Genomic DNA, 27,088 nt, shown 5'->3' on the forward strand with positions numbered 1-27,088 from the left:
GGAATTATTAATCGCTACAGTATAGATATGTCGGTACCACAAGTACAGTATACATTTAAAAACGAAAAACCAAATTTGTAGGTATTTGTTTTGTTACGGCAATCAAAATCCAACAAAATGCTGAAGTGTTCATACATCTTGAAAGTTAGTGTTCGAACTCTTATGTACGTACAATTAGTTCCAATTGTTTTCGCTGAAAAGTAAAGGGTGTTTAGTCCTTTTGCGCATGATGCGAAATAATAAGTATGAATTACAACTGTACTCACAGTGGAATCACTTAAAACACGAGGCAGTAAATTAACTTGGAATATATTCATCAGAATTCAAGAACTCATCCGAATCCAGCTATCTCTACTCGCTCAGCGTCGCAACCGATCTCAATCTTTCCACAATGATAATTTTAAGTCATTAAAGCTCCAAAAAGGTTCCGTTTTTATGGATGTTAAATATCTTTCCACTAACATGACATTAAAACTAATGTTTTTTTTTTACAAAATAGCCAAAGGCGAGGCACATATTTTTCAGTTTCTTCTCTCTATATTTTTCCTTATGTATCCAAAAAATATACCATTATAAATTTTTGTTATTTTTTCTCTAAATATAAATTTTGAGACTTAATAATTGTTATCTTTCATTCTGTGCTGGATAGGTTAATCTGCATTTGCTGCTGCGTTTGGATTTGGATTATCCTTTTCCACTTCGTTGTATCTACGCTGAGCGAGCAATAGCAGCTTTTCGCACCCAATGATGCGATAATATACCCTAGTTTAGTGTAGACGTACACAAGCTTTCTGTGTCAAACCGTTGCTTATAATCGGGCTATTACCTTAGTATTGCAAAGTTTTAATGAATTGAATTTTTAAAAACAAAAAAGTAAACTATAGACTGATTTTTTGGCGCCATAAATGACAAATTACCTAACTTCCTTGTAGAAGTTACCACTTTGATAGCACGATAGCGTAAATAATAGTCACAAAAATAAATGCGACATTTACTTGAATCAAAACCTAAAATTTGATTGATGGACCTCAAAAAACACGAAAAAAGGTAGGCAGTGTAGAACAGATTATATAAACAAAAGCTGTTGAATGATGTCTGACGAACGCCCTTGCCACTATGAGGAGGCATGTGACTAAAAATCGAAAATGGTAAATTGGAGTTGATGCAATTTAATTCAATTCTAAACTGAATGTTTATATATATATATATATATATATATATATATATATATATATATATATATATATATATATATATATATATATATATATATATATATATATATATATATATATATATATATATATATATATATATATATATATATATATATATATATATATATATATATATATATATATATATATATATATATATATATATATATATATATATATATATATATATATATATATATATATATATATATATATATATATATATATATATATATATATATATATATATATATATATATATATATATATATATATATATATATATATATATATATATATATATATATTCAGAGTATCTCTGAAAAATAAGGATGTCCAACGATAAAACTTGTGAAAAAAGATATATTACGTGCGTTTTCTCAACTGTTCATATTGTTTCTGAATTTGAGATCAAGCATTTGTTCATGTATGTCATTTTAAAACTAAGAATACGAGCCTTCGGATTATATTATTGGAAATGTATTTAGGGTAAAGTGCCTATTTTCAGCATGCTAAGCAGGGTGCCTCACTAATTCATTATTTAACGATCAATGGAATGTGTAAAAATTAACATCAACAGCTTTGCTTCGTTGTTAAGAACGAGTATAATAAAACAAATGCGCTGAAAGCAGTTAAATTCTCGTGTTTGAGCGCAACGAAAACTCGAATCGAGTGCCCCTATTGTTGCGCTGCCATTTGACTCAATGCGTTGAACAAAGATGGAAGACACTGCTCTAACCAACGGCTTCTAATGGGTAGAGTGATAATAGAATCATGGGGAAATTGGGCTCATCACCCTATGTTGTATTAGTATGAAGTTATATGAAAAATAACCATTCGAAGTCCTGGAATATCCACAAATTGGATCTGGAAAAAAGTCCCTCTGAACTGTCGAGGTAATGCAGACCGTCAATTTTTTTACAATGGAATTATGTTTACCTATGAAATATCAGAAGCGAAAAAAACATAAGTTGCGTTAGAAAAACTTAATCTGGTTAGTCACAGCTGTCGTTTGGCGCATCATGTATTTTCTTTGCTGTGGCGCGTGCAATCGTATGCGTAGCCGCAAGCCGCTGAACGGTGTAATTTCGCACAAAAGTGGCAACCGGCTTGAAAATATCTGTGTTTTCACCAAACAAAAATCATTCCATAAAATAGTAGCCTTAAGCTTTCCAGAAACACTTACCTGTTATTTTTTTACTTTTATTTTTTGCTTTAATCACGGTTTTACCATTATAATAATTTTTGTTTTGAGGTTGGCAAAAAAATTAAAGACGTTGTAGCTCCTTTCTAAAAAAAACAAAGAAATAGATTCAGCTGTCAAAATTAATGTTTTAGAATAGCGATTCCACAAATATGTACGACAGTCGGAAAGTCTTATGATTTTCTAAGAAATCGAGTGGGTCCGTATTACCCCCACGGTCTATTCATTGGAAAGATAGTTGATCTGACTACATTTTTGCCATACAACATTACTGTGTAGCAACAAGGGGCGCTCAGTTGTACTGAAATCCCCAAGGTGATCAATGTGACCAAATACTTGAAATTGTTATTTTACCAGAAAGGATGATTTGTAATTTAAAGAATTTTCAGTTTTTGTTACCAATAGCTTTGAAATGGCCACTTGTATTACGCAAAATGTAGGGGAAAGTTTTCGGTTTGCCGGCACTGGTCGGTTGTCGGCACCCCTATGTAATTTTTGACAGAAACCAGACATGTACATTCTGATAAATATTATTTTTGTGTTATATTAGCACGATATTGTTGTGCCGATTGCTGAAGCAAACAGACTCGAATGTTCTATTCTACAACCAATATAGTTTTTGAGCAAGTGAAAAGTGGAATATCTTAAAAGTTTTCTTTGATGATTTACTTAGTGTTATAGAAAGAAGTAAATCGATCGAAAAAGTATGCGCATTGAATATTTACGATCTGAATTTATTCTATTTTGTGATTCAACATTGTTCAACATTGAAATGTTCGCCACAAAATTTTGTTTGATCAATTGTCAAAAAGGTTACTAAAATCGGTTTTCGGCACCCAAACATGGTCGGTTGTTGGCACCCCTTTTTGTGGCAAATGCTCTCAATAACCTAATCAATATGGGTATTTAGGAACGGGATTAACGAAGAGATACCAGAGATCGATCTTTGGCACCATTCCGGTTTAGCGTTTTACTTTTACATGAAGAAAGCCCACCTGGTCGTGTATTCACCGCTAGGTAGTACTGTACACACCAGATTGTCACGACCAGACAATTTGGGGGGAAGGAGCGGGGTTACCCTATAGCCCCCCTTCACCTTTGGTAGACTTCTATCTGATCTGAAGCTTTGGTATAAAAATGGACTGCCTGAAACGAACTCAATTGCAGTGAATGCGATCCGTCAGTGCATTAGCAGTGCGTAATATTCGCACTAGTTTTTCACATACACATATTGTGATTCTGATAAAGAATGATGTTCATAATGCCTTTGATGGTTGTTGAAATGAATAAATTTTCTTTTCCCTTTGAATCTTGATGATTATCATTCATATTTTTCTATTTTTAATAAATTTTCTTAGGGTGCCGGCAACCGACCACATTTTTCAAAATGGTAAAAAATTATCATTTTACTAAATTGTTAATATTTTTTTTTCAAGTTAACAGAATAAATTAAATTCTTTCATAAGTTGTTAGCTAAGGCCTCTAGCTTTCCATTGGTATGATTATTTCCATATATTGTTCAATTGGAGTAATGTTGTGAGCCAAAAACAAAAGTGTGCCGACAACCGAACACGTTCTCCTATTTTAAAATTTATTCTTAAATCTTAAGCAAAAGCTATTTCCAGATTATAATTTGGTTACCGATTTGCATTGGTTGGCTTAAAAAGCAAATTAAATAAATGTTTGATCTTTCATAGTGTAATCGGTATGTTGTGCTGCTTCGACAAAAGAGAACTACTAGAGGACGCATAACGATGCGTCTCAGGAAACAGGTTGACAAGTATAGCAATCTTCAAGTCTACCAATTAAAAAATCAGTAAACATCAAGCAAAACCAGAAGGTAGTAAACAATAAAAAGAAGATACTGTACGCACGTTAAAAGTAGCAGCACAGTTTGAAATGTAAGAGTTCGCCTTTGGAATATCAGAAGCATAACTCAACAACTGAAAATTAAGAAAAAAAAACGGAAAGAAAATCATGCTATTTTTATATAGTAGCTCAATAAAAACCTTCATCTTGTCATGGCACAATGCATGTTGGACTTGAGCTTTATAAAACAGCAAAAACACCAATATTGGGTGAACAATGACAGTTTCATAATTTCAAACGGGGTTTCTTTCGGATTATCACAAAGTTTTAGAATATAAATCTGAAATAATAGAAATAATACACAGTAAACAATATTTTAATTGAAAAACTTACGAAAAATACACAACAAAATTTTTATGTAAACAGAGTAGAACTTAACAAAAGTAAAACATTTGAACTAAACTACTACGAACGAACATAACCAATACGATCAGAAAAGACAAACCAAGGTAGCTGGCACTTTTGAAACAAGCGGGAAAACACACAAAAGGGATATTGTTTGCAATATTAAGAAGTTTCAACTGTTGCTATTTTTCAAATGGGATGACACCGACACGTTTACTTGTTGCCATAACACTTGGATTGGTTCGAATGCAACTTGAATATCTGACGATTTTCCATCTATCGACTGGATCATCGCTAGTTTGCAGCTTATCGTTTGTGTTTTTTCACTGTGCGATTAATATTCTCGTATGATTTCCTTTGAATTGTTTACTCCTGCATATGTTATGCTTTTTTATACTCACTAGGTGGTTATATTAATTTGAATAGTAGTTTTAAAGAAATATTTTCAACGTGTTCTCTGCATTGTTATTCATATTATAAACAAAAATCTTAAAATGATAGATTTGTACATTTATTATTTGGAAATATTTTTTTTCAGCGAATTATTAGGTTGGTATAATTATAGCAGCAATATTTTAGTCAAACCAATGAACTACTACGTTTCAATGTTTTTTTTTACCAAATCGATACTAAATGTTTCTCGCATTTGTGAAAGTATAGGTGCTATATCTGGGGCTCCTGTTCAATATCTACAGCCCAACAATTTTCGTTTTTGTTTCACTTCATGACGCATAACAACTGTTTTTTTAACTTGCTTTGAGCATAGAAAGCTTCCCATTTTTAATACTGGGCTGTATATTGGAATTAAATAACATTTCTACTCAGTTTTTCCTGCTTTCGGTTGCTGCTTTCTAATTTGTATCACGAATTTATGCAATGGTTCAACCACATTGGGAATGTAACACAAGACAAAAACGAAATGAGTATCATCTTAAAATTAGTCCTCCAGGAAATCCGTTCTAATCATTGCCACTTGGTTGATTCTAAGCGAAACTTGCAGTAGGAGCATTTAGAAACAGCAGCTTTATTAGCGTAGACCCAAACAAAGTTAGTCCGGTTCTAAAATTCTGTTTCTGTTTTGTGTACCGAAAAAGCGATCATTAAACCTCACTGAGTACTATGTACTTAAATTGTTTGTTTTTAACCATATTATTTCTATCCTCCTTGTTAGTCTTGTTAAACTTACCGCTGTTAGAATTTCAGTATAGCGAAATGCAGCGTTTCCTTTTTTGATTTTATTGTTTTTGTTTCGTTCAGTTATCTCTGGGTTTCATTTGCATGATCAATCGTGGATTTGGTAGAGGTTTTTTAAATAGCTTAGCTCGTGTAGCTGCTTTGAACAAATTGAATTACAACGAAGAATAACTATGAACGCGCATCCTAAGTAAAATGCAGGTCTTTGAGCATACTTCAAGGTACGGAGGAAGTTATTTCGGTGAAAAAACGGAGGCCTTCAATATTTTTTGGCAATACAGTGATATTTCAATCATTTTTTATATAATAATGCAACTCTCCAGTGATTATTTCCTAAATTTACAATGCAAAATGCAACGAATTGCAGTGAGTCCTGAGGCTCCACGAAATGAACATTTAAGAAAATATTGTACAAATGTTGCAATATTATATGAAAATTGACTAAATAAACTAACACTCTATGTATCACCAAAAATATAAAAAACATGCTTTTTTACCTAATTAACCTTACCTCCAAACTTTTAGAAGCATTCAAAACTAGGCACCCTAAGCAGTGGAAACTAATAGTGATCTGAACATAAACGCTGCACTACAATGCTGGAAAATAATCGAAGTGAAGTGCTTTATCATGTTGTATCATGTTGTATAATTGTACTTTATCAAGAAAAATTCGGCTTCAAACTTTAATTATTATATTTACTCTAGTGCAAATGAAAAGATATGTTGTAAATTGAATCAATTTTTAAAAGCGGCTATAGCACACAAATAAGAAGTGTTTGAACATTGCTAACTGAACATATTTGCAATAATGCTAATAAAAAGTGACCCAACGCAGACACCCTTTATTGTGGGGCTATTCTAAACACAGTAATGTTTCTTTATATATATATATATATATATATATATATATATATATATATATATATATATATATATATATATATATATATATATATATATATATATATATATATATATATATATATATATATATATATATATATATATATATATATATATATATATATATATATATATATATATATATATATATATATATATATATATATATATATATATATATATATATATATATATATATATATATATATATATATATATATATATATATATATATATATATATATATATATATATGTGCACAGGTAAATACCCATTTATATATTTATATATAGATATATAAGGCTGGAGCACAGTTTTATAGAAAAACTGCATAAAGCCAGGACAATTTTGGTTTGGTTCCATGTGGTGTCACCGACAAACGTGCAAAATTTGAGGTCGATTGCTTATGACCCAGCGTAGTTTAATACGTTTGAAATTTGTATAGAAATTCCATTGAGAAAACATACTTCTTGCAATTTCATTACTAGAGTCCCCAGATGCTCCTTAAGAATGCAATAATGTATATCCATAGTACAGGATATGCTTAACAACTCTGCCGAAGGAAGTATGGTGCTAAAATGTTTCTGAAAAATGTTATAGTTGCTCAAAATCCTATGGCTCAAGTTGAATGCAAAATCTCACAACACAGTGTACCAATGGAAGGTGGATTTCATAGTGAAATAACGGCGTAGTTTTCTTTTTATTCTGCCGAATTTGTGCGTTTAGATAAATTATTCAAAAGCATTAGCCTTATTTCATAGACGTAGTGGGGAAGAGCGGGTACACAGTCGCATGAATTATTATGGAGTTGGAATGTTCAGGTGAATTATTCAAAAATGTGTTCTTCTATGATTTGCTAGGATGATGGTTTCGATGCTGCTCTACCACCGAAAAAAAGTTACAATTTCAATGGAGTGTTGTGAATTTCTTGTTGAAAGGATGTTGCAGTACTTTCTTCAGCAAACGTGTTTGAAGAATTCTCCTGAACAAACTGACTCGGCAATATTTCAGTTCGAACCCCAACTTCTCTTTATTTCTTTAATACACCTCCCCCATAAACACACACTCAACTCTCCGTCTCTATCAACATCTAACTACCTTTGTGAAATTGGGTTGATACTTTTGAATCTTTCATCCGGACATACCAATTCAGTGAAACAAAAAACTACGAAGTTATTTCAACTTCAAGTCTAACTACCAATGAATTGCATTGCAATGGCACACCTGCAGTGTTGTTCAAATAACTGATACTTGCGGCTTAATTGGAACCATTATGAACAACTATAACTTTATTCAGAGACATTCTAGCACCATACTTCCTTCTGCAACGTTATTGGGTAAATCCTTAACTATGATTATGTTTAATTAGTTGCGGGAAAAATGCCTCTAGAATTGAAAATCTTAAAAAGTTCAAATGCAATGCACAACGCCGAGTCATAACCAATCGACCTCAAATGTTGCAGTTATTTGGGAGCCCAAATAGAGCCAAAAAAACTGTGCTGAATAAATGATCATTTTACCCCACCCTAACATACATATGTATATAGACATATAAATGTATACATATATATTTATAAAAGCGTCATATAATCGAAACATTACTGTACCCTCTTCACGCAACCTACATAGATACTAAAACGTTACCAAAATATTACCTTGTAAAGTCTCTCAATTCTATCTTCTCCTATCTTTGTTGCACAATGCAAAAAGCATGTAGTCATTTCTTTTCCTGATTGATGTCTTCATGTTTATTGTTATTTAGTCTTCGATATAAAATTGCCCACTAGGCCTACCGGTCTAAAACTGCTTGGAAGGTAAGCAATATTCACACACACACACTTTGACATTCTACAATTACCGACTGGTAGAACTATAGCAAAATTGAAGCTCTTGCGATCAAACAATAATTAATCAAACAGTTGTGGATTATTACAATGCAAAACAAGTAATAATCACTATGTAATGTAAATTATTAAAAGCATAGTTATGTTCTCTTCGTAACATACAAAGCGCCTACGTTAGTTATCTCGATACTGATCGACTCTTCGTCGTTTGGTTTCAACTGTTTGCACTCGACAGATTAACGGTTTTAGTTATTATTAAAAAATGATATTGAATCGACATTTCAGTTGTACCTACCGTTATTACCGACCCAAGGCGAGTGCAATATTCATCTGCAATGCATTCATAGCAGTCGTCATGGGAACAGATCAAGTTCATTTCGTACTGTCTGTTTCCTGACCGAGCGTGGCTTCTCCTTCCTCGGCGTTGCCGTCGTCTTCCGGTGTGGTTTTAAGCGTCGGCATTGGTTGTAATGGTTGAAATGCAGATCCGAGCGAGGGTCTCAGCTGGAATGCGACGCATGGCTTGAAATGTGTTGTATTTGTACTGGTATCAGCCTCAGTCAGTTTAAGATTCACCTGCGAAACAAAGGGATGTTAAGGTGTACAATCGTGACGGTTCAATCAGGTTTATCAGATATAAAAGAAACAGACGATGCTGGGATAGGGTCGTGGTTTCCGATGAACTTGGGATTTCGGATCCACCGATTTTGGATCCACCGACGACGGACAGAAGTACGACCGAACGGAAACTTTAGGGGCCGTTCATAAACCACGTACTCATGAGGGCGACGGGCCGGGGGGGGGGGGGGGGGTTTCTAACAAATGTCTACGTTTGCCAACGAGGGGGTAGGGGTTTTTAGCGAAAGTCTACCTAGACTCTGATTTTTTGTTATTCCCGTATTACTAATTATAAAAGGTATTTGAAGAGAGTTCTGTTCAACATAATAGTCGATTCAGCTCGCTGTATTTATGAAGACACTTCGAAGCTAGTACACTATTGATATAATTACTATTTAGGTGACCACTCAATTCAACCCAGAAAACACGTACTTTTTGGATAAAACAACCCAGCACGTTGTTTCACGCGTATATTTAGATATGTAGCAATCCATTGGATACAACCCTGCCGAAATGCACCTGCCACTGGAAAATATCTTTTTTGAGTTTTGTGACATTTCCTAATTAGAGTTACTATATTCAGAGTTAGGCGGACTCAGAAGCCGGGAAACTGGCAGCTCTTACTTCAGGAAGAAAACACTGGCATCCCATGCAAATGTTCATGCTCTAGCTTTTAATTTCATTGTCGTCGTGAGTAAGAACTTTACATGTACGAATAGAAAAACCAATTCGGCCCATCCCGCACAGAACCGTCAATATGGTACACTTACCGAACAATAAAATGACGAAAAGTTTTAAATATAGGTCCACAGTTTGTTCCTATGATTATTCGTATTGGGTTGCTTGACGAGAGCAGTTGGTGAGGGAAAGACGGCATATTCGTTTTGGTTATGCCATTAGAAGCCGAACGGAAAGGAAAGGCTCATGCAAGGCACGAGAACGAGCAAGAAAGCGATAATAGCGCATATTAGCGAAAGCGTTACGTACACTTTGAACCTTAATAACTTTCCTTCTACTAAACTGATTGCTAATCTTGTTTCAAAAATCGGAAAACGTTCAATGCTTGCTATCGATACGTTGTTTGCTATATAAAACTTGTTTATATAGTTCAAAAACTACTTTAAATGAGAATCAACATTAATGATAAAACCTCGCAGCTTTTCTCAAAGCCAGACGTGTGTAAGACGCAGTGCATAACGGACATGCGTGCTAGGTGTTAGATCATCCATTGAGAAGCTGCATCGGACGACCAATCAAATCGGCCAAAAAGCCAAAGGCTGCAGAAACACAGTCACTGAAAAGGCAGTTCCTACCGCCACTAAAAATGCCATCAAAACATCGAAGGCTGCAGCGAACAAGTCGAAGACCCCAAAACCAAAGAAGGCCGCCAAACCTGCCAAGAAAGCTACCCGAAGAAGGTAAGTAAATTCACGCGTTTCTAATGTTGCTAATGTTGCTCAGGACTAACAAAATACTTGTAAAGAATAAGTAATGCTTACATTCCGTTAGCACTGTTAATTGTGGAAGGATTTGTGTCATAGTTATATGCAAACCGTCCATAGGATGAATATATAATGGAAAAAGAATTTTATTAGGAAGTTTTTTTTATTAATTTGTGTAATTAAAAATAATTATATTAGAAAATATTTTTCAAATTAATCTACAAACCCGAAGGTTTCTGCAAATCCTTCAAGAAAATCAGTGAATGTAGCAACTCTGCCACTAAGCGAAAGCTACACCAAAACCAACGATGAAAATATTTTGGATGGCCTTCCATCTGCACCAAAAAGTTATTAAAAGGGATCGCCTTGATGCAAAGCGTGCTCATTCGGTATTAGGGGAATATTCGTATGTGTCTACGCAGTAGAAACAAATCGTCGGCAAGGTTTGAATCGTTTCAAAAGATTCTCGTCTTGTGTCACCATAGTTATCTGCATACCGTACTTATTAGGACGAATACATAACGGAAAAACTAGAGGTGGGAAATGTCCGGGACATAACCGCGGTGTCGATGTAAAACTATTCGTTGGCGTATCATATTATTAAAGTTCTGCTTATAACTAGTTGTAGTTAATGTCCTGAGCGTAACCGGGGAGTTTATTTAGGACAATTATTTTGTGTGAAAGTTTTCTGTACTACCTTAAAAATCCTGACTAAAACTTGCTACTTTCACTAGTATTTCGCTAAATTTAATTTTATTTATGTAATATTTTATACGGAGAATGCGGTATTAAAATTGTTTTACTGAATTAATTACCGAACAGGATACTATTAAAATCCCCAGGAAACTTTTACTGAACCCGGTGAATCGTACTTAATCTGTAAATTTAGCCATTCGAAAGAGATACAAGCAGAATTTTAATATGATACGCCAACGAATAGTCCTACGTCGACAATGCGCTTATGTCCCGGCCATTACCCACTACTAGTTTTTTAACAGAAATTTGCATTTTTCTTTGCGTAACTTCAATAATGCACAATCCTATATTGAAATTTTGTTGACATCAAGACAGTGTTAAATGATAAATGATAATAACTAAACTAGCTAAACTAAACGGAATAATGGAATTTTGCACTATTTGATAGACAATTTGAGCTAATTATCGCAATTACGTCCAAAGTATGCATAGTTAGCAAAGAGGTAATTGCATTTCATAAAAACTTTAGAAATCGATGCTCTGATTGGTTATTCGCAGCGCGCCAAAATACTCAGTTTGCAACGTAAACCACGCCTTTATTCGGTTTCGCCAGATACAACATTTAAAGAAAACCAATTTTTCGGAATTTATTTCCGTATGCTCGGAAAAATATTCCGATTGTTGTTTCAAGAGATTTTAATATAGACATTTAGAACAGGAAAATATGAAATATGTTCATTTCATGAATGAATGCCTCAAGATTCGTCTTATCTCTGATCCCTCACAAGCTACTACACTTGGAGGTACATGGATTGATTTAGTGTTTGTTAAAAACTTTAATGTAGAAAGCCGAAGATATATTTCGTACTTTTCATATCACAGACAAACACTTTGTTTGATTGATCCAGTGATTTAATCTGCAATATACAACACAGTAAAATTATAACCGGTTGACGACCTACACCAATCATATCACAATCGCATTCATGAACAACAGATGTGCCTCAGCATAGTGAACAGAAGTCAGCAGCATCCAACGATCTAGCGCATCACCATCAACACCAACGCCGAAACCAAAGGTTCTTTTCAGAACCACCATTATTACCAAAGAGAATTCTTTGAAAATTTCCCATTCAAACGTGATTCCGTTGAATATCATTAGATTTAAATGAACGTCTCGAAATGAAGTCACGACGCTCCGGTTATGTCACAGACATTACCCACCCACCTTTTTACACTCGGTAACACAAGGAAAGAGTAAAATAATTATGACCATAATTACAATACCTCTTCCATATACATCCAAAAAGAAAACGTTCTGTGACGTCATGCTCGATTGGCTCCGGCATTTGACATGTTCATATGGCTCCGCTCAGTGTCTCTGCCTAACTTTGACAGGGTGTCGACTCATTTCTGAAAATGAAATTCCCTGATTTTCCAGGTTTTTCCAGACCTTTTTAAAAAATTTCCAGAGTGCTCAAACAAATCAAATTAAATTCACATTTTTCAATGTCTATCGTTTGAGCTTACACCATTTTTGCATTTTTAGTTAGTTTTAAACCTTTTGTATCTTCCATTTCAATCAAACCACTTTTTGGTCTTTTAAATGCCATGTAATTTAAATATTTCCAAATCTAAACAAGTTTCATCCTCTAAAATTTTAAATAAAATTATGTTTTCTAGAGGCCTGATTGTGACAAATCTTGGATCAATGCATTGCATACTCATCGTAGTGCTTATGGAAATCACAGACCAACAGACATAACACTCGAAAACAATGCTTCGCCTAATATAACGGTTATTTTAAATATAGTTTTGGTTGGGGCTGTGGTCGTACTTGCGATAAGGCCGCCTCTGGCATATGCACAAGTAAGCTGAGGATAGACCACTAGTGAAAAATTGTTACCAGGCCCGAGGGATGACCGACAAGCAAATGAGTGTATGGGACCGTGTATAAAAGGAGGAGCTAGTGTTCTGGAAAAATTAGCGGATTGACATTTTAGGGATGAATTTCCTCATAGTGTTATGTATTTTAGTCTGTGTGGAAATGGTGATGAGTCTGGGATCTTCCGTTAACCTTCTGGCAGTCGCGCTGGTGCACTGAGTGCACGCTGCTTTGAAAAGCTAGCATTGTCTTTGGGCAACTGCGGCTGCTCATTCAGTGGGCCATATGCGCGGTACCGTCGTAACCCATTCTTACGTCAGTTTTTAATGTAAAGTTTGTTCGCGACAAAATATGGAAACCTAAAAACACATAGATCTTTTGATGTATTCAACCAAAAATGAAATATTTTTCACAAATATGGACGTATGTCTTTTTTATCTAAAGAATACATAATTCGTTGACATGTTAAATGCGCTTTCAAAAATGGGTAGAAAGAAATGCGTATTAGAAATAATATGTGCGGTCCAAACGGAAATCAAGAGATATCTCATTGGAACAGTTCTAAAAAGCTTGGCTAATCGGTAAGCTCTGTTCACATTGTTTCCAAAACGTCTAATACTCGATTGCCATCAGCTACATATAAAAGTAATGCAAAATACAATCTTAAGAAACGACCAAATGGAGTCGATAGTGAGACAAACATTCTGTTCGTATACTAATAAAATAATAATAAAATAAAAACGTCAAATGTGTTTGTGCATAATTCGAAGCATCATTAAGGAACGAAGTCATTGAAGGTATTGATTATTTCGAATTATAGTTATAGGCAGAATATGAGGGCTAAACACTTCTTCGAAAATTGTAACGTGGATATTCTACCAATGTTTCCTGTGTTGCAATGGATTACAAAACTTGGACGTAGAAGACTTCAACCAAGCTTCATGGCATGTAACGAAATGAAATATTAAAGTAATTCTGAACGATAGAGAAGTCTAAGTTTCTTAAGAAATAATTGGTTAAGTAGGTCTTCTGCAACAGTGGGTGAACCAGCAAAAACTTCATACAAACAGGAAGGTATCGCAGAATATGTACTAAGAAGATTGTTTACAAAACCGTTTAATCACTGTGCAGTAAAAATCCGCTTTTTATGTTCTGGTTAGATTTGGATTCTTCTTTTTAACCTTCCGGAAGTCATGCTAGTGCAATGAGTGCACGCTGCTCTGAAAATCTAGCGAAATCGTCTGAGCGCACCAGCGGCTGCTCGTTCAGTGGGCCATTTGCGCGACTTCCGGAGGGTTAATAATGATTGCGTTGTTGATACAAAATCATCCAGCACTTTTTCACAACTTTAAAATAGGGGCATAATTCAAGAAAATGTCGAATGATCACAAAAACAAATTATAGAAACCGGTTTTCGATAAGTTTACTTGTGATTTGAGACAAACAGTTTTTTAGTCTCTCATTTGCCTGCCATTTCCTGCCGTTGAGATCGTATTCGTCCCATGTTCTATGAGATTCCCTCTATACGTAAGACAATTATGCGTTGAACGGCAGTGAAAAGGTCAGTTGGAAATTCCATCTTGGAATATAATAAATACAAACAAATAAATAAATAAAGCGATTTTTAATGCAATCTGGCAATAGCAGCACGTTGTGAGATGAGTGAAGCTTCGCAGCAAAAGGGAGGCGAACTTCGGTTAAATACACTATTTGTTGATTTTAAATATTGTCGTATCCGCCCGTCTGTTAGAGGAAGGTGATATTGAAACTGGAGCTTGCGAAAGTCATCTTCATACAGTTCTGTTATATACGGAATCCGATATCGAAAACGTTGAATTTTTAAGCGGAATTGAGTGTTTAACCGTTAGGTAACGACATAGTACGCGAGTACCTTTCCAGATTTCATTTAAAATTACAATTTGCTTTCCATAACTAGAACCTGAAACTTGGTGACATCATAGTACATCACTAGGCATAAATTTTAGTGAGATAAAATTGAAGATGTAGTAAATGTGCCTGAGGGGAACGTTTTGGTCGTTTCTACCGCAAAGCAGACTGGCAAGGTAATGGTCATTACTGTTATAATTTTAAACTTATTCAAATATTTGTAGATGGTTTGGCATCAGGAAGTCATCTACTTTTTTAAACCTGCTATAAGGAATCGTATGAGATCTTGTTTCCGGACAACCGGTCCTGGAGGTGTGTCCCAGCTTTGAAATACTATTTGTAAATTTCAAAGAATCCTAGCAATATGGATGTCAAAATTCTTGGGTTTGCCACAGAGATTGTTAACAACCGTCATGGGACTATCTGATAATTTGACCCCGGAGCGGTCTTCACAACTTTATTTAGTTGCTTAATAATTCTGTCTGTCAGTGAGCGGAGCAGACAAATGACTTTAGCTGCAGACAAAAAACGGTATGAAAGCTGTGCGTTACCTAATGCCGCTATGGACTAGCACTTAACGCGATTGGAATTGAGTTCCCAAGTAACCAATAAGCATTATAACGTAGCCTAATATCTGCTTTAGAACCACATAAAGCTGTCCTAAAAAGCCGTGAAGCCCTAAGTACTTCTTTAATGCCGATATTATGCCAGAAAAGGTGAAATATAGTGCTATTACCGTGCGGAGATTGACAGCTGGTTTCTGCAGTACTAATGCTATTATATAGCAAAAGCGTACAAATGCCAAATTTGAAAGCCTTATATTGGCACTACCAATGCTATTAAAAAGCTTCAGTTGGTTGTCATTGTCCGCCATGGTTTTAAAACCATTTCTTATGTTTCCTTTCGGTATGATGAGCAAAAAGAAAAAAATTTAAAATAAAATATTCTGTTTAAAACCGTAATTGACTCTGTTCTAATGCATTGTAATGAATATCCTTAATGGGTTTTTGTTCTCACATGATATGAATGTTTACGAAAATTACCTTTAGTAAGTCTCGAACTGAGGTACCTTGCAATGCAACATTAGTGCAAATGTATAGCCAATATAGTGCAATGGCTTAATGCTTATGGTTACTTGGGTTGCGCTTAGAATTAACTCGATGGCTAGTACTTGAATGAACTTGAATAAAACAAGTTTACACCGTTGAGAATTAGTTGATTACAAACCCCAAAATTGGTCATATAAGCAAAAAATAAGCTGCCGCAAAACAAGAGATCAGCTACAATGCGATATACTGTTATAGGTCATGAAGACTTATTTCAAGAATCGGCAATTTTTTTAAAGAATTTATTGCTTTATTATTTTGGAAATGCAACTAGATTATCAACAATATGTTCGATTTAATAGGCATAGTTACTCTACCACTCTGTATCTCTAACATTATTGACCCATCTTTTTCGTCTACAATTTGTAAACATAAAAAAATACCCACGGTTCGGCCAAGCTAATGCATTGAGCCGTGTCAAAGTAAACGGCCTGTGCACACCAAACGTACTTATATGTATTTACCTTACAGAGTCAGAAGAATCACAACAAGTCCGTCGATAAATCAATTTGGCATCCGTATTAAATATTATATATGAGTCAGTCCACGTCAGATTTACAACCAATTTTTTTTGCGATCTTTAGCTGAAAATTGTTCGCACTAAGTTTTGTTTTTGATGAATACGATTCTTTTTTTCAATTTATGAGTTTGTAAAATTTCGAATTTTATTGAATTGAACATTTTTCAATCACTGATAACTCAGAAACTATTCAATTTGTATGTATGTATGTTGGTAGCCACCATCCTAGCTCGAGTCTTGCTCTGCATGCGGCTCCACTTAACAGTACGCTCAAATTTCGTTACAATTCTGCATTCAGCATACCACTGTATGAAAGGCCAAAAGGGGGGTAGCGGACCCATAGGCAATTACACCTACTCAGTATCCGCTGGAATCAATGAATCTTCTACTCAAAAAATATTCAATTTGTATAAAAAATTAAATAATAAAAGTTGCCTTTTCGCATGAGCTCACCGAAATTGTTTTCGCAATGCATATTTGTTTTTGCTATGTAACTTATGTATTCTGCAAATACTAGAAGCAATTTTTTTTTAAGTTGAGTCAAAAATATTTCGTTATTTTTTGAAATCATTTATAATTATATTGCAAAGATTCGGTAGAAATTTCGGAATGGGTCTCCAAGTACTTCATAGAGCTTCCATCCCGGGAATTTATTTCCCGGGAATCCCGGGATTTTTGGATTTCCCGGGATTCCCGTTTCCCGGGAAATTATGTTTTCTCATTCCCCCGATTCGGGAATCCCGGGAAAAAGATTTTTAATTTATTCCAAAAGGCTTAGGTTCTGCAAATGAAATTCTGTAGGAAACATTTTGACCGGTAAACATTTGGGGTGCGTAGTGATTGCAAATTATGCTTTTTCAACTGATTTTCAGATCAATGGAATATATAGCTTAAGCTCGCAGATGTTTTTTTGTAATTTTTTAAGTCCAAGTCTTACTCAAGCCACTGCTAAAGAATGTGCGTATTTTCATGCAAAAATGGATGAATTTGCTGGCCGTTGTTTCGAAGCATTTTCTTACAGTAGCGTTAGCGGAGCGCAAGATATCTCTTCAACCGATAAGCCGACTGATCAGATTTTTTAACCGTTCTTTTAATAGTTCATTTTAATGGTTAGATCTTAAATTAAAGGGCCTGCAAACACAACTTAGTTATGGAAATAGTGTTACTTTCTTAAAAAATCAATCACTGTTTGTGTTAAAAATTGTTTGTAGAGGTGCTTAACTCAAACGCTATTTAAAATAAGAAATGTTTCTAGAGCATCTGCAAAAACATTTGGTCGGTTCATCGAATGCATACTTCGTAACGTATTGTTTTCATAGTTCCACTGTTACCCTCTTTCCCCTAATTTGTTTTAGCGGAACTGTAATATCTGCTTTATCGTGAATTTTGCATGCCCGGATATTTAAATTTTTGGATGTATAAAAAGTCATACAGAATGCTGAATCCGTCATGTCATGTCCTATCATTCGCATTCAAACTCTTTGAAAGTCGCTTTCAAAGACGCACGCTGGATTTGTGAAGGACCTTAAAATCAATAAATTCAGATTCTGACAGATACTCGCTCGTAACAGGAAATCGATGGTAGACTTCACCCGTCGCTGCACATTTCGTCCATTATCTGCTTGATTTTGATTCATACTTAATTCGCAATGATGCTGATCTTAATGTGACGGAAATGGATTCCATATATCATGTTTTCTAATTTTATCGAAAATAATTGCACACTACCCTGAAGCAGCTCAATCATTTCATTCAAGATTACCAAAGAAGGTGGTTTGCATTAAGTTAACATTCCATCGAAATGTTCTGATACGCATTCCAATTTTGGACAGTAACTCCAGCAGATGGGTTTAGTATATTGTCCTAATTATAATCCTAATTACCAAATTTAAGTTGTACATATACCCAAGAAAAATCTTTAATAGAAGCTGATGTTATGCAAACTGAGTGACGAGTTATCAAATGATTCAGTGATGTATACTCCACCCAATCGGCATCTTCTGACAACTGCTTTTAAGACAGATATACATGCAATCAAAAGAGTATGAAAACTTTTCAATTTTAAAAAATCGAAGGAATTCAAATTTTGGTTGTAAATCTGACAGGGAATGACCCATACAACCATTGTTGTGAGAAGTTGTAATTATGAGATGGATCAAATATTGTTATTCTCCCTAGTATAAAATGTGTCGAGGGGAGTAAGTGCGTTCAACTGAATATTTGAGCCAGTACTTTCCAGTCACATTTATAAAAAAATATTAACACCCGGTCGAAATTTTTTCCTGATTTGATTACAAATTCCCTGAAAATTCCAGGTTTTTCCAGGTCAAATAGAATTCCCTGAAATTCCCTGATTTTCCAGGTTTTTTCCAGGAATCGCCACCCTGTATGAATATAGTAACTATATTCCTAATGGGGCGGTCTGTCACTTTGACAGCTGTGCGTTTCGTTTATGCGTTTTCTGTCATCCGGCTAACTTCCGCAAAGCACACACGCTACCCAAGCAGAGTCTTACAATAAATTGAAAACTAAACTTGATGTGATGTTCGGCAAATGATTAAGGTTGTTGTCGTTTTGGTCGGTTGTTGTCGTTTTGGTCGTTTTAACGGTTAAAAGATCAAAATGGAGAGCAGCAAAATTGTGCTATGACATCATACAGAAAACTAATTCTGCTATCAGTGAGAGTAAATTGAAAGCTCATTGAGATGTTGAAATTTTTTTTGATCACAAAATATGTGTTCACTTTGATGTTTCACCAAAGAATTACCTATAAACATGGAAAATTCTTCTAAGAAACAAGGATAGCAAAATGAGATCAAAATTTAATGCCATATTTAAAAAATCTAAAGCAAAATAAGATTTATATTTGATGTTATTATCAAAATATGATTTCTACTTGTTGTAATTTTGATGTTCGACTTTGCTCGGGTATTCACTCTCAATTACACTTCCACAGAGAAAAGACAATAAATTATTTGACTAGAAAAAAGGAACACGATGAAAAGCGCCATCCGAACGTTCGCGAAAATACCACAGATATATGTTTGATCTCATTAAACAAATCACCACTAGTTAGACAATTAAATGTATAGATCATTCAAAATTCAAAAATAGTCAAAGTAGCATTAAACCACCATGTCAACAAGAAAATTTCAGATTTTTAACAATAAGTAGATCGTTTTTTTATTTTTATTTATTAATTGTGGTGGTTTAAGTAGTAGTGTAGTCAAACTTCTACAACAATATTATTCGAGTTAATCAGTTTGAAATTTCCCTTGCAATCACACTGATTTCAAAATCTTTAAACGCCCGTTAAATGCCATTAAATAGCCTTAGGTTATGCAATTAGTAGGTTTTCAGAACGATATTTCTGTGTGAGATTAAAAAAGGGATCATCCATAAATGACTTAGCATTATATGGAGGAGGGGGGAGTTTTGTATTTTGTGATGATGTGTGAGGACAGGGGGTAGGATGTCATGTCATGCTACGTAGGTTTTTTAAAGGGGTATAACTAATATCGCCATTAATTTTTTTTTAATTTACTGGGACAAGGGGGGGTGCAACGATGGGGTGTTAAATATGTATATATATATATATATATATATATATATATATATATATATATATATATATATATATATATATATATATATATATATATATATATATATATATATATATATATATATATATATATATATATATATATATATATATATATATATATATATATATATATATATATATATATATATATATATATATATATATATATATATATATATATATATATATATATATATATATATATATATATATATATATATATAGAAATCATCATCAAATCACTTTGGGATTGGTTTAAGTTATATTAAAGTTTTAGGTATTTTCCTGTTTGAAAATGGCTAAAGAACACAATTGCATATATACATGTTTCGCAAGGAAAATGCAGTTTTAGTTTTAAACAGAACTATAACCAAAAATTACTATTTTTCTAGATTTCTTGACCAATTTTCTTCAAAATGCATATAACCGATTGTTTCTAGATGAAATTAAACCAAAGATATAAATAAAAGTTAATAATTGATGCTTTATTTGTATAGAAAATTTTCCATGTACAATTGAGCGACCGAAAATAAAAGTCGCAAAGATAGAACATACCTCGCAAAACCCGTTTCAAACATATTAGAATACAAAAATCGGAAATAAACTTCAAGCATAAAAATCGGACAGAAATCTTCCAGCATAAGAATCGCTGTATAGCTCTCACCCGTAAAACTCGGCAAGGATGAACCTCCAGCATAAAAATCGTTCAAAAATAAATAAATCGTTCATAGGAGCATCCTTATATCTTGATGTTCAAGATTAAAAGTCGGCTATCAAAAACTACTTTGTAAGAATCGGATATATTCTTTTCCGTTTTTTTTGCTGAAGGTTTTCTTATCCGACTCTTACAAAGTAATGTCCCAGTCCGATTTTTATGCTTGAAGTTTTTATCCGTTTTTTATATTCTAATATATTTGAAGCGGGTTTCAAGAAGCATGTTCTGTCCTTGCAACTTTTGTTTTCGGTCGCTCAATTATGACACATACAAATTTTGCCATCTATGCACACTTATCACACGTGTGAGTGCATCTTTTGATTAGATTTTGAGGGGGGGGTGAGGTGTAAGGGTTACAGCGTAAAAAACACCTTTCGCGATTTTTTTAGAAATTCGGGAGAAGCAAATTGATCAAAACTTTTGTGCATTTCAATAACATTCTGTAATTTTTTCATGCAAAAATCGACATGCGACTCAGTGACGAAGGTTTTTTGGGACAGCATTGAAGAACTGCGCTATTAACTATTATTCAAAAACTACTAAATCGACTTATTTCAAACTTTGCATACACATTCTATGTTTAAAGTACCTAACCCCTACGTTGAGTTTTCAAGATAATTTTCCGATTAAGTCCTTTAACTGTCTTTGGAGGTACTTATGCCATAAGTAAAACATCAAACAGTTTCAAATTGGAAGTTTCGTGATTGTAGTTGTTGAATGTAATGTACAAAAAATCCTATTTTTGGCGTAAAGTAGCCCCCGATGATGGTAGTTATGATATTGAAGTTTGTTTACAGGGGAAGTACGTTTAACAAGCCATTTACAGATCAATTAGTAGGGGAACCCGGGACAAAATTCGGATCTACCTAAGCAAATCGTTCGTTTAGGTGAGTAGATGTAAAAGAATTTATCGGTCAAAGGTCCCAATTGCTAAGGTTTTATATGGCTAATCTGGTGGCAAAGCTGAACACATTTTTCCTACGCATACTACCGTGCGTTCAATTCTAACTCATGCTAAAAAGGTAACTTGAGCCGTAAGGATACGGAAGATATTGCCGTTGAATATTTCACTGCTGTGATTAAGCCTTCATGGCTGATTATGTTCCTCTACGTAGACCAGCTCGCGAGCCACCGTGAGGTAATGCACGTCTAAAGCGGCCCTTACACGTTCAATATTTTTGTCAATACTAGAGAGTATTGACAAAAGTATTGTACTGTAATGAAAAAAAAGTTGTATGTACAAACAAACAACTCGCTTTTAACTACATTGGATTCAGGAAATTTGTAACATGTAGAGCAAACAGAGACAGCCACAAAAGATAACCTGAATAGTGGTCGCAGTGCCGAAATTTCCCCTAATAAAAAACCGGCCACTACATACTAGAAGCTGTGCACGGTGTGTCTAAAACCATTATTAAAAAAAATGACCATAAATTTGCATACGGCATTCGAAAGATACAGTATCCAAACACCTTCTCAGTGAATTTCAAAAAGATCCATCGAGAGATACGAGAGATATGGCGATTTGAAGTTTTATGACACGTTTCATAAGGCTACCGGCAAACACCCACGTTTTGTTTTTTGTAATTGCTACTCTGGAAGAGGCCAATGCATGTATGTACTTTCAAGTGTTGCTTGTTCAGTATCAGATATAAGACGAAGCTTACCATTTTATATTTTTCTAAATTAAAATCTCCCGAAACGACAATCGACAATAAATAACGCATAACGGAAAACTGCGTTGTATAGTGCAACAAGCAATAATTTAGCAACTTTTTGCTGGTGGTGCTGGTGGTACAATTGCACCTTTCTCATTTATCCAAACTATGATTCATTAGCTAATTTTTTTCAATAGAATTGTGGAAATGTCAATTACATTCTTATTTCACTTACCACGTATCCCACGACTACCACGAAAGTAGACGCTGACTCACTTTAAACAAAAATGTATAGGGGAGGCCGAGGTTAGTTTGCGGTGTTTTCCGTTTCCATTTTTTACCGCTTTGATGTAGATAGATCTTGCAAAATATAACGTGCAGCTGTTGCCAGGAATCTGTAGCGTCTGGCTCAAATGGCATGTTCCCCATGTTGATTGGTGTGCCAAAATCCCTGAATTTTATCAAAGTGTTTGTTGCATTGTCTTTGTTTTTATAAACAAAAATTTATGACGCGGAAAACCCGCCAATTCGGGGTAAGCTGGCGGTATGTATAAATACGCCACAAAATGTAGATTCAATTACTTCAACGGTTCGTACTGAATGTCTTTTTAATAAAATTGTATATTAACCGACAATTGCAAATATCTTTCAGTCTCAGTTTTTACTTTGACGCGTATTCCATATTCCATATTCAAAATCATATTTTCGAAATTCTTTAGGCGATTGGTCGAAGTAAATATCCCCTGCATTGACAAGATACACAAAGTTTTACACAGACATTCCCCAATCATCTATTTTTGTTTCGATTATAGATGACATAATCTTAGAGTTATTCTTTTCGGAACTCCTCGCGAATGGGCTTGCGTACAAGACTATCGATCTATCAAATATGCCATCCGCACGTCTACTCTGTAAGCAGCCTTGTGCACTAACCTTTTCACAACCATCCGGCGGTTCGCGGGCTAAAAATCTGTTGATTCTTGGCGATGCACTCGTAACGGCTGCACCCTCGTCAGGTGATGTACTCTGGCTGCCTTCGTCCGATGACAGCGTATCGCCCAATGGCGTTTGAGTATTCACAGAACGTGTATCGCTAGTTAGTGTAGCTGATCCACCGCTGGCGGCGTGGAACAACTCTGCCAGTGGAGCTCGATGTCCTTCCGGTGTACCACGAGAATACTGTAAATGATGAATTTGGTAGTAATCATAGTGAAATAGTACAGAAATCGATGTGAAATGTACGCTCACCATTTCGAGATCAGATCGGCAAGCGTGCGACTGACCGGTGTAGAGAACCAACTTTTCTATTTCCTGATTCAATCCTTCTACTGAACTTCTCATCGGTCGCATGTGAACAGGTGGACAGGTACGTGAAGGTATTGAAACTGGACTTGCCTTAGCTGCAAATGAGTGAAATAAATTTAAAAAATCAATCACTACATGACTGCGAGATTTCATTTCATACATCAATTATGCTAACATACCATGATTAGGACTAAGTGTCTGGGAACTAACTGAATGTTCACCGCGATGTGTGCGTTGCAGTCTTTGTCTTATCACTTTTTCCATTTTCAAATCAGTCGGTGTCGTGACATCGGAACGAGTGATTACCGGTGAGGCATCCACCGAAGGACCAGTTCCAGTACCAGTGCTGGGCATCCATGTGGTGCCTCGCGTGCGTTCCAGAAACGATTCGTCTGTTTGCGTTGCCTTATCAAGCTGGAGCAGAGTAGAAGCCGCTTGATTCCACGTTGGAACCGGTCGCAAATATAGCGCATCGAGTGATGCCGTTCGACGCATCGAGCCTTCATTCAGTGTCAGCAATTTGCCTGTCGAAAATATATGAACACAAAATTATTGACTGTCAAAAGTTACATTCACAATTAATTTATATTAGTTGTACAGTCCCAGATTCTAAGAAAATTTTATGCTTGGAAAACCTTTTAATCTATGTGTTCCATTGAAATAGATGCCAGCCGGAATGGATTTCTATCTATGACCAAACACATTCCAGGCGAAAATCAGTCCCGCATCCTAGTTCGAATTACGCTGCTATGAGGAATGATCTAGGTGGGTAAAATGTAGGTGTTAGTATAAAAGATGCCAACTGCTAATTTATGTGCGAAATTAAAGAAGGAAAGTATGAAAAACAGAAACCAGCAAAACCGTAGAGTCTGGCTGTATTACACTTGGTTGAAAGCGGAAAACTGTTCAATCGATTATCACTGTGATTTTCTCGCCTGTCCTTCGAATGTCATCACAGTAGCGATGATGGAAGGTGTGAGCAACGCTGGGTTGTATAATAGTAATGCCGGTGGCGCTCTAGTAGAGTTTAAATGGGAGAGGGCTGCATATTTTAGGTTGTAGAGTAGCTGTATACAGCGCCGGATACTGGGACCAACAAGGATATTTCCAAACGAGAAGAGAGCAGAATAAATACGTGTAAGAGCGTATGCGCAATCCATCCTATATATTTGAAAAAAAGAGAAACATGGAACAAGTGGATAAAAATAGAGAACAAGAGCGAGCCGATGTCGTGATTGCATTCATTTGAAGATCAAGGACACTATGACCAGGAATAGTTGAATGGATATGTGTATCTGGGGCCTTTTGTTCGCACCTCTCTAACATAAGCCTGTGGTGATTCCAAAACAGAGTGAAACCAACTCTGATATAAAAATTATGTTGTTCATACCTCATGCAAATATTGTTTTTTTTTTCTATTGCACTCGATAAATACTGCGACTAGACGGCACCCTCCGTTTGTATGTGTGCGCACGTAACATTTTCCTAGCAGTCATCCTTCTACTAAATGTATTCGCTACTGAACGTACACGCGTACACACCGATACATACCCTCGATGCTGCGGCTGAAATACGTTCATTGATAAATAGCTGTCGCCGTGTGCATGGTGATGCTCCGGGGATGTGTTGAAAAGGTTGAATTGAAGCTGCACTTGTAACATTGGGATTCAATGCTTAGCGATGCAAAATGGTTCAAAAAAATTAAACTAAATGTGAAACTAATTGGGCGTCATGGTGTTCACGAAAAAAGGAAATATGCTTGTACATGAGAACCTAAGAAATTATGTTACCATAATGCTAGGCATTTTATTGTTACAGATAAGAAAAAAATATTGTTGGGTCCTGTAGTTTCAATGAAATAAAATTGTAGTCATCCTGATGAACGAGCTTTTTCAATACATAAATTTTGTGAAAATGCAGTAACATGATTTTTAGAATTTCTTTGCAAAATTTGCAAAAAAAATGGAAACCAGTAGGGGGCTGTGTTGGCAGTGTTTTCAGTTTTCATTTTTTACCGCATTGAATAAGGCAGATCATTAAAAAGAACACGTATGCAAAAGGCATACTGTTGGTAACATCTCTGAATTTTATCAAGGTATTTATTGCATTGTCTTTATTTCTAAAGACAAAACTATGTAAAGCAGAAAAGCCGCCAAATTACCCTGGTTCCATACTATTCCATATACTGTGTGTTATCGGAACGCCAGAGAATGAGCAATCAGATGGAAGTACAATTATTTCAGGGGTCCTCCTTTTGGAACGCAAAATTGTGTAAAATGTAAAATTGTATTTACACTGACATTTGCCATTATATTTCAGTTTCAATAACCCCGCATTTTGACTTCGACGCGCACTCTTTTCGAAATTCTTCAGGCAATTAGCCGAAGTAAATGTTTGCTGCATTGACGAGATACACAAGGAATACTATTCATTTGAGTGGTTGTGGAGAATCGATTCCTCCAAAAGTATAAAAATTATTAGGTTTAGGATCGAGATAGATTTTACTATTCTGATCAATCTGTTTTCTTCTACGTTCAACTATGAAAATAAAACAAATTTGGTCAGTTTTATAAGAAACGGGGTGGAAATTAGTCAATTCGTTGCCTGCCACTCAATAACTTTCAGCATTGATTCGGTGGCAACAGGAAAAAATAACGCATGAATTATTGAAATACCTACTTTCCAAAAATTCCGAAAATATTTATGACAAATGAAACACAACCCGGTAAACTTCCTTCTGCTGCAGAAATCTCCATTTCGTGCGCCTCGATAAAAAAAATCTCTACCAGAAGCATTGTTTTGTATCGACATACAAAATCGTTATTTTCAAAAACATAAACAGTCGAATCAAAAAAGGATAGTAATTGATATAAAACTTTTTATTTCTTATGGCTAACAGTGGATATATAAATGGTCAAGCCTCCGAAGATGGCAACTACAGACGAAATTTTTTTTTATCGCTTTTTGAGCCTAACTGATTTTTCCCGCATGTATATATCTTCTAATACTACAAGTCCAAAAAATGTTTCATGCCTTTCATTTATTAAAACTTGTTCATGATTATGGCACGACC

At 34.9% G+C, this 27,088-nt stretch overlaps 1 protein-coding gene across 2 annotated transcripts in view; it reads right to left on the minus strand.

Annotated features, from left to right (window-relative positions):
* Positions 1-6,992: 6,992 nt before the first annotated feature.
* The window catches only part of LOC131693704 (protein FAM117B-like), a 51,185-nt gene continuing 31,089 nt past the window's right edge, over positions 6,993-27,088 (minus strand). Inside the window, exons 2-6 of one of the 2 annotated variants that reach the window (XR_009306303.1) lie at positions 24,195-24,539; positions 23,959-24,110; positions 23,644-23,889; positions 8,872-9,152; positions 6,993-8,794 (exon numbers count right to left, since the gene is read on the minus strand). Coding sequence is in view for 1 of the 2 variants with exons in the window: in XM_058981774.1 (XP_058837757.1) it covers positions 8,949-9,152; positions 23,644-23,889; positions 23,959-24,110; positions 24,195-24,539 (947 nt within the window). In the remaining variant the exon portion in view is untranslated. Of the gene's footprint in view, positions 9,153-23,643; positions 23,890-23,958; positions 24,111-24,194; positions 24,540-27,088 lie in introns of both variants that reach the window. The other variant, XM_058981774.1, reaches the window with a different exon arrangement.

This window comes from Topomyia yanbarensis, chromosome 3 (genome assembly GCF_030247195.1).
Source record: "Topomyia yanbarensis strain Yona2022 chromosome 3, ASM3024719v1, whole genome shotgun sequence".
Lineage (NCBI taxonomy): Eukaryota > Metazoa > Arthropoda > Insecta > Diptera > Culicidae > Topomyia > Topomyia yanbarensis.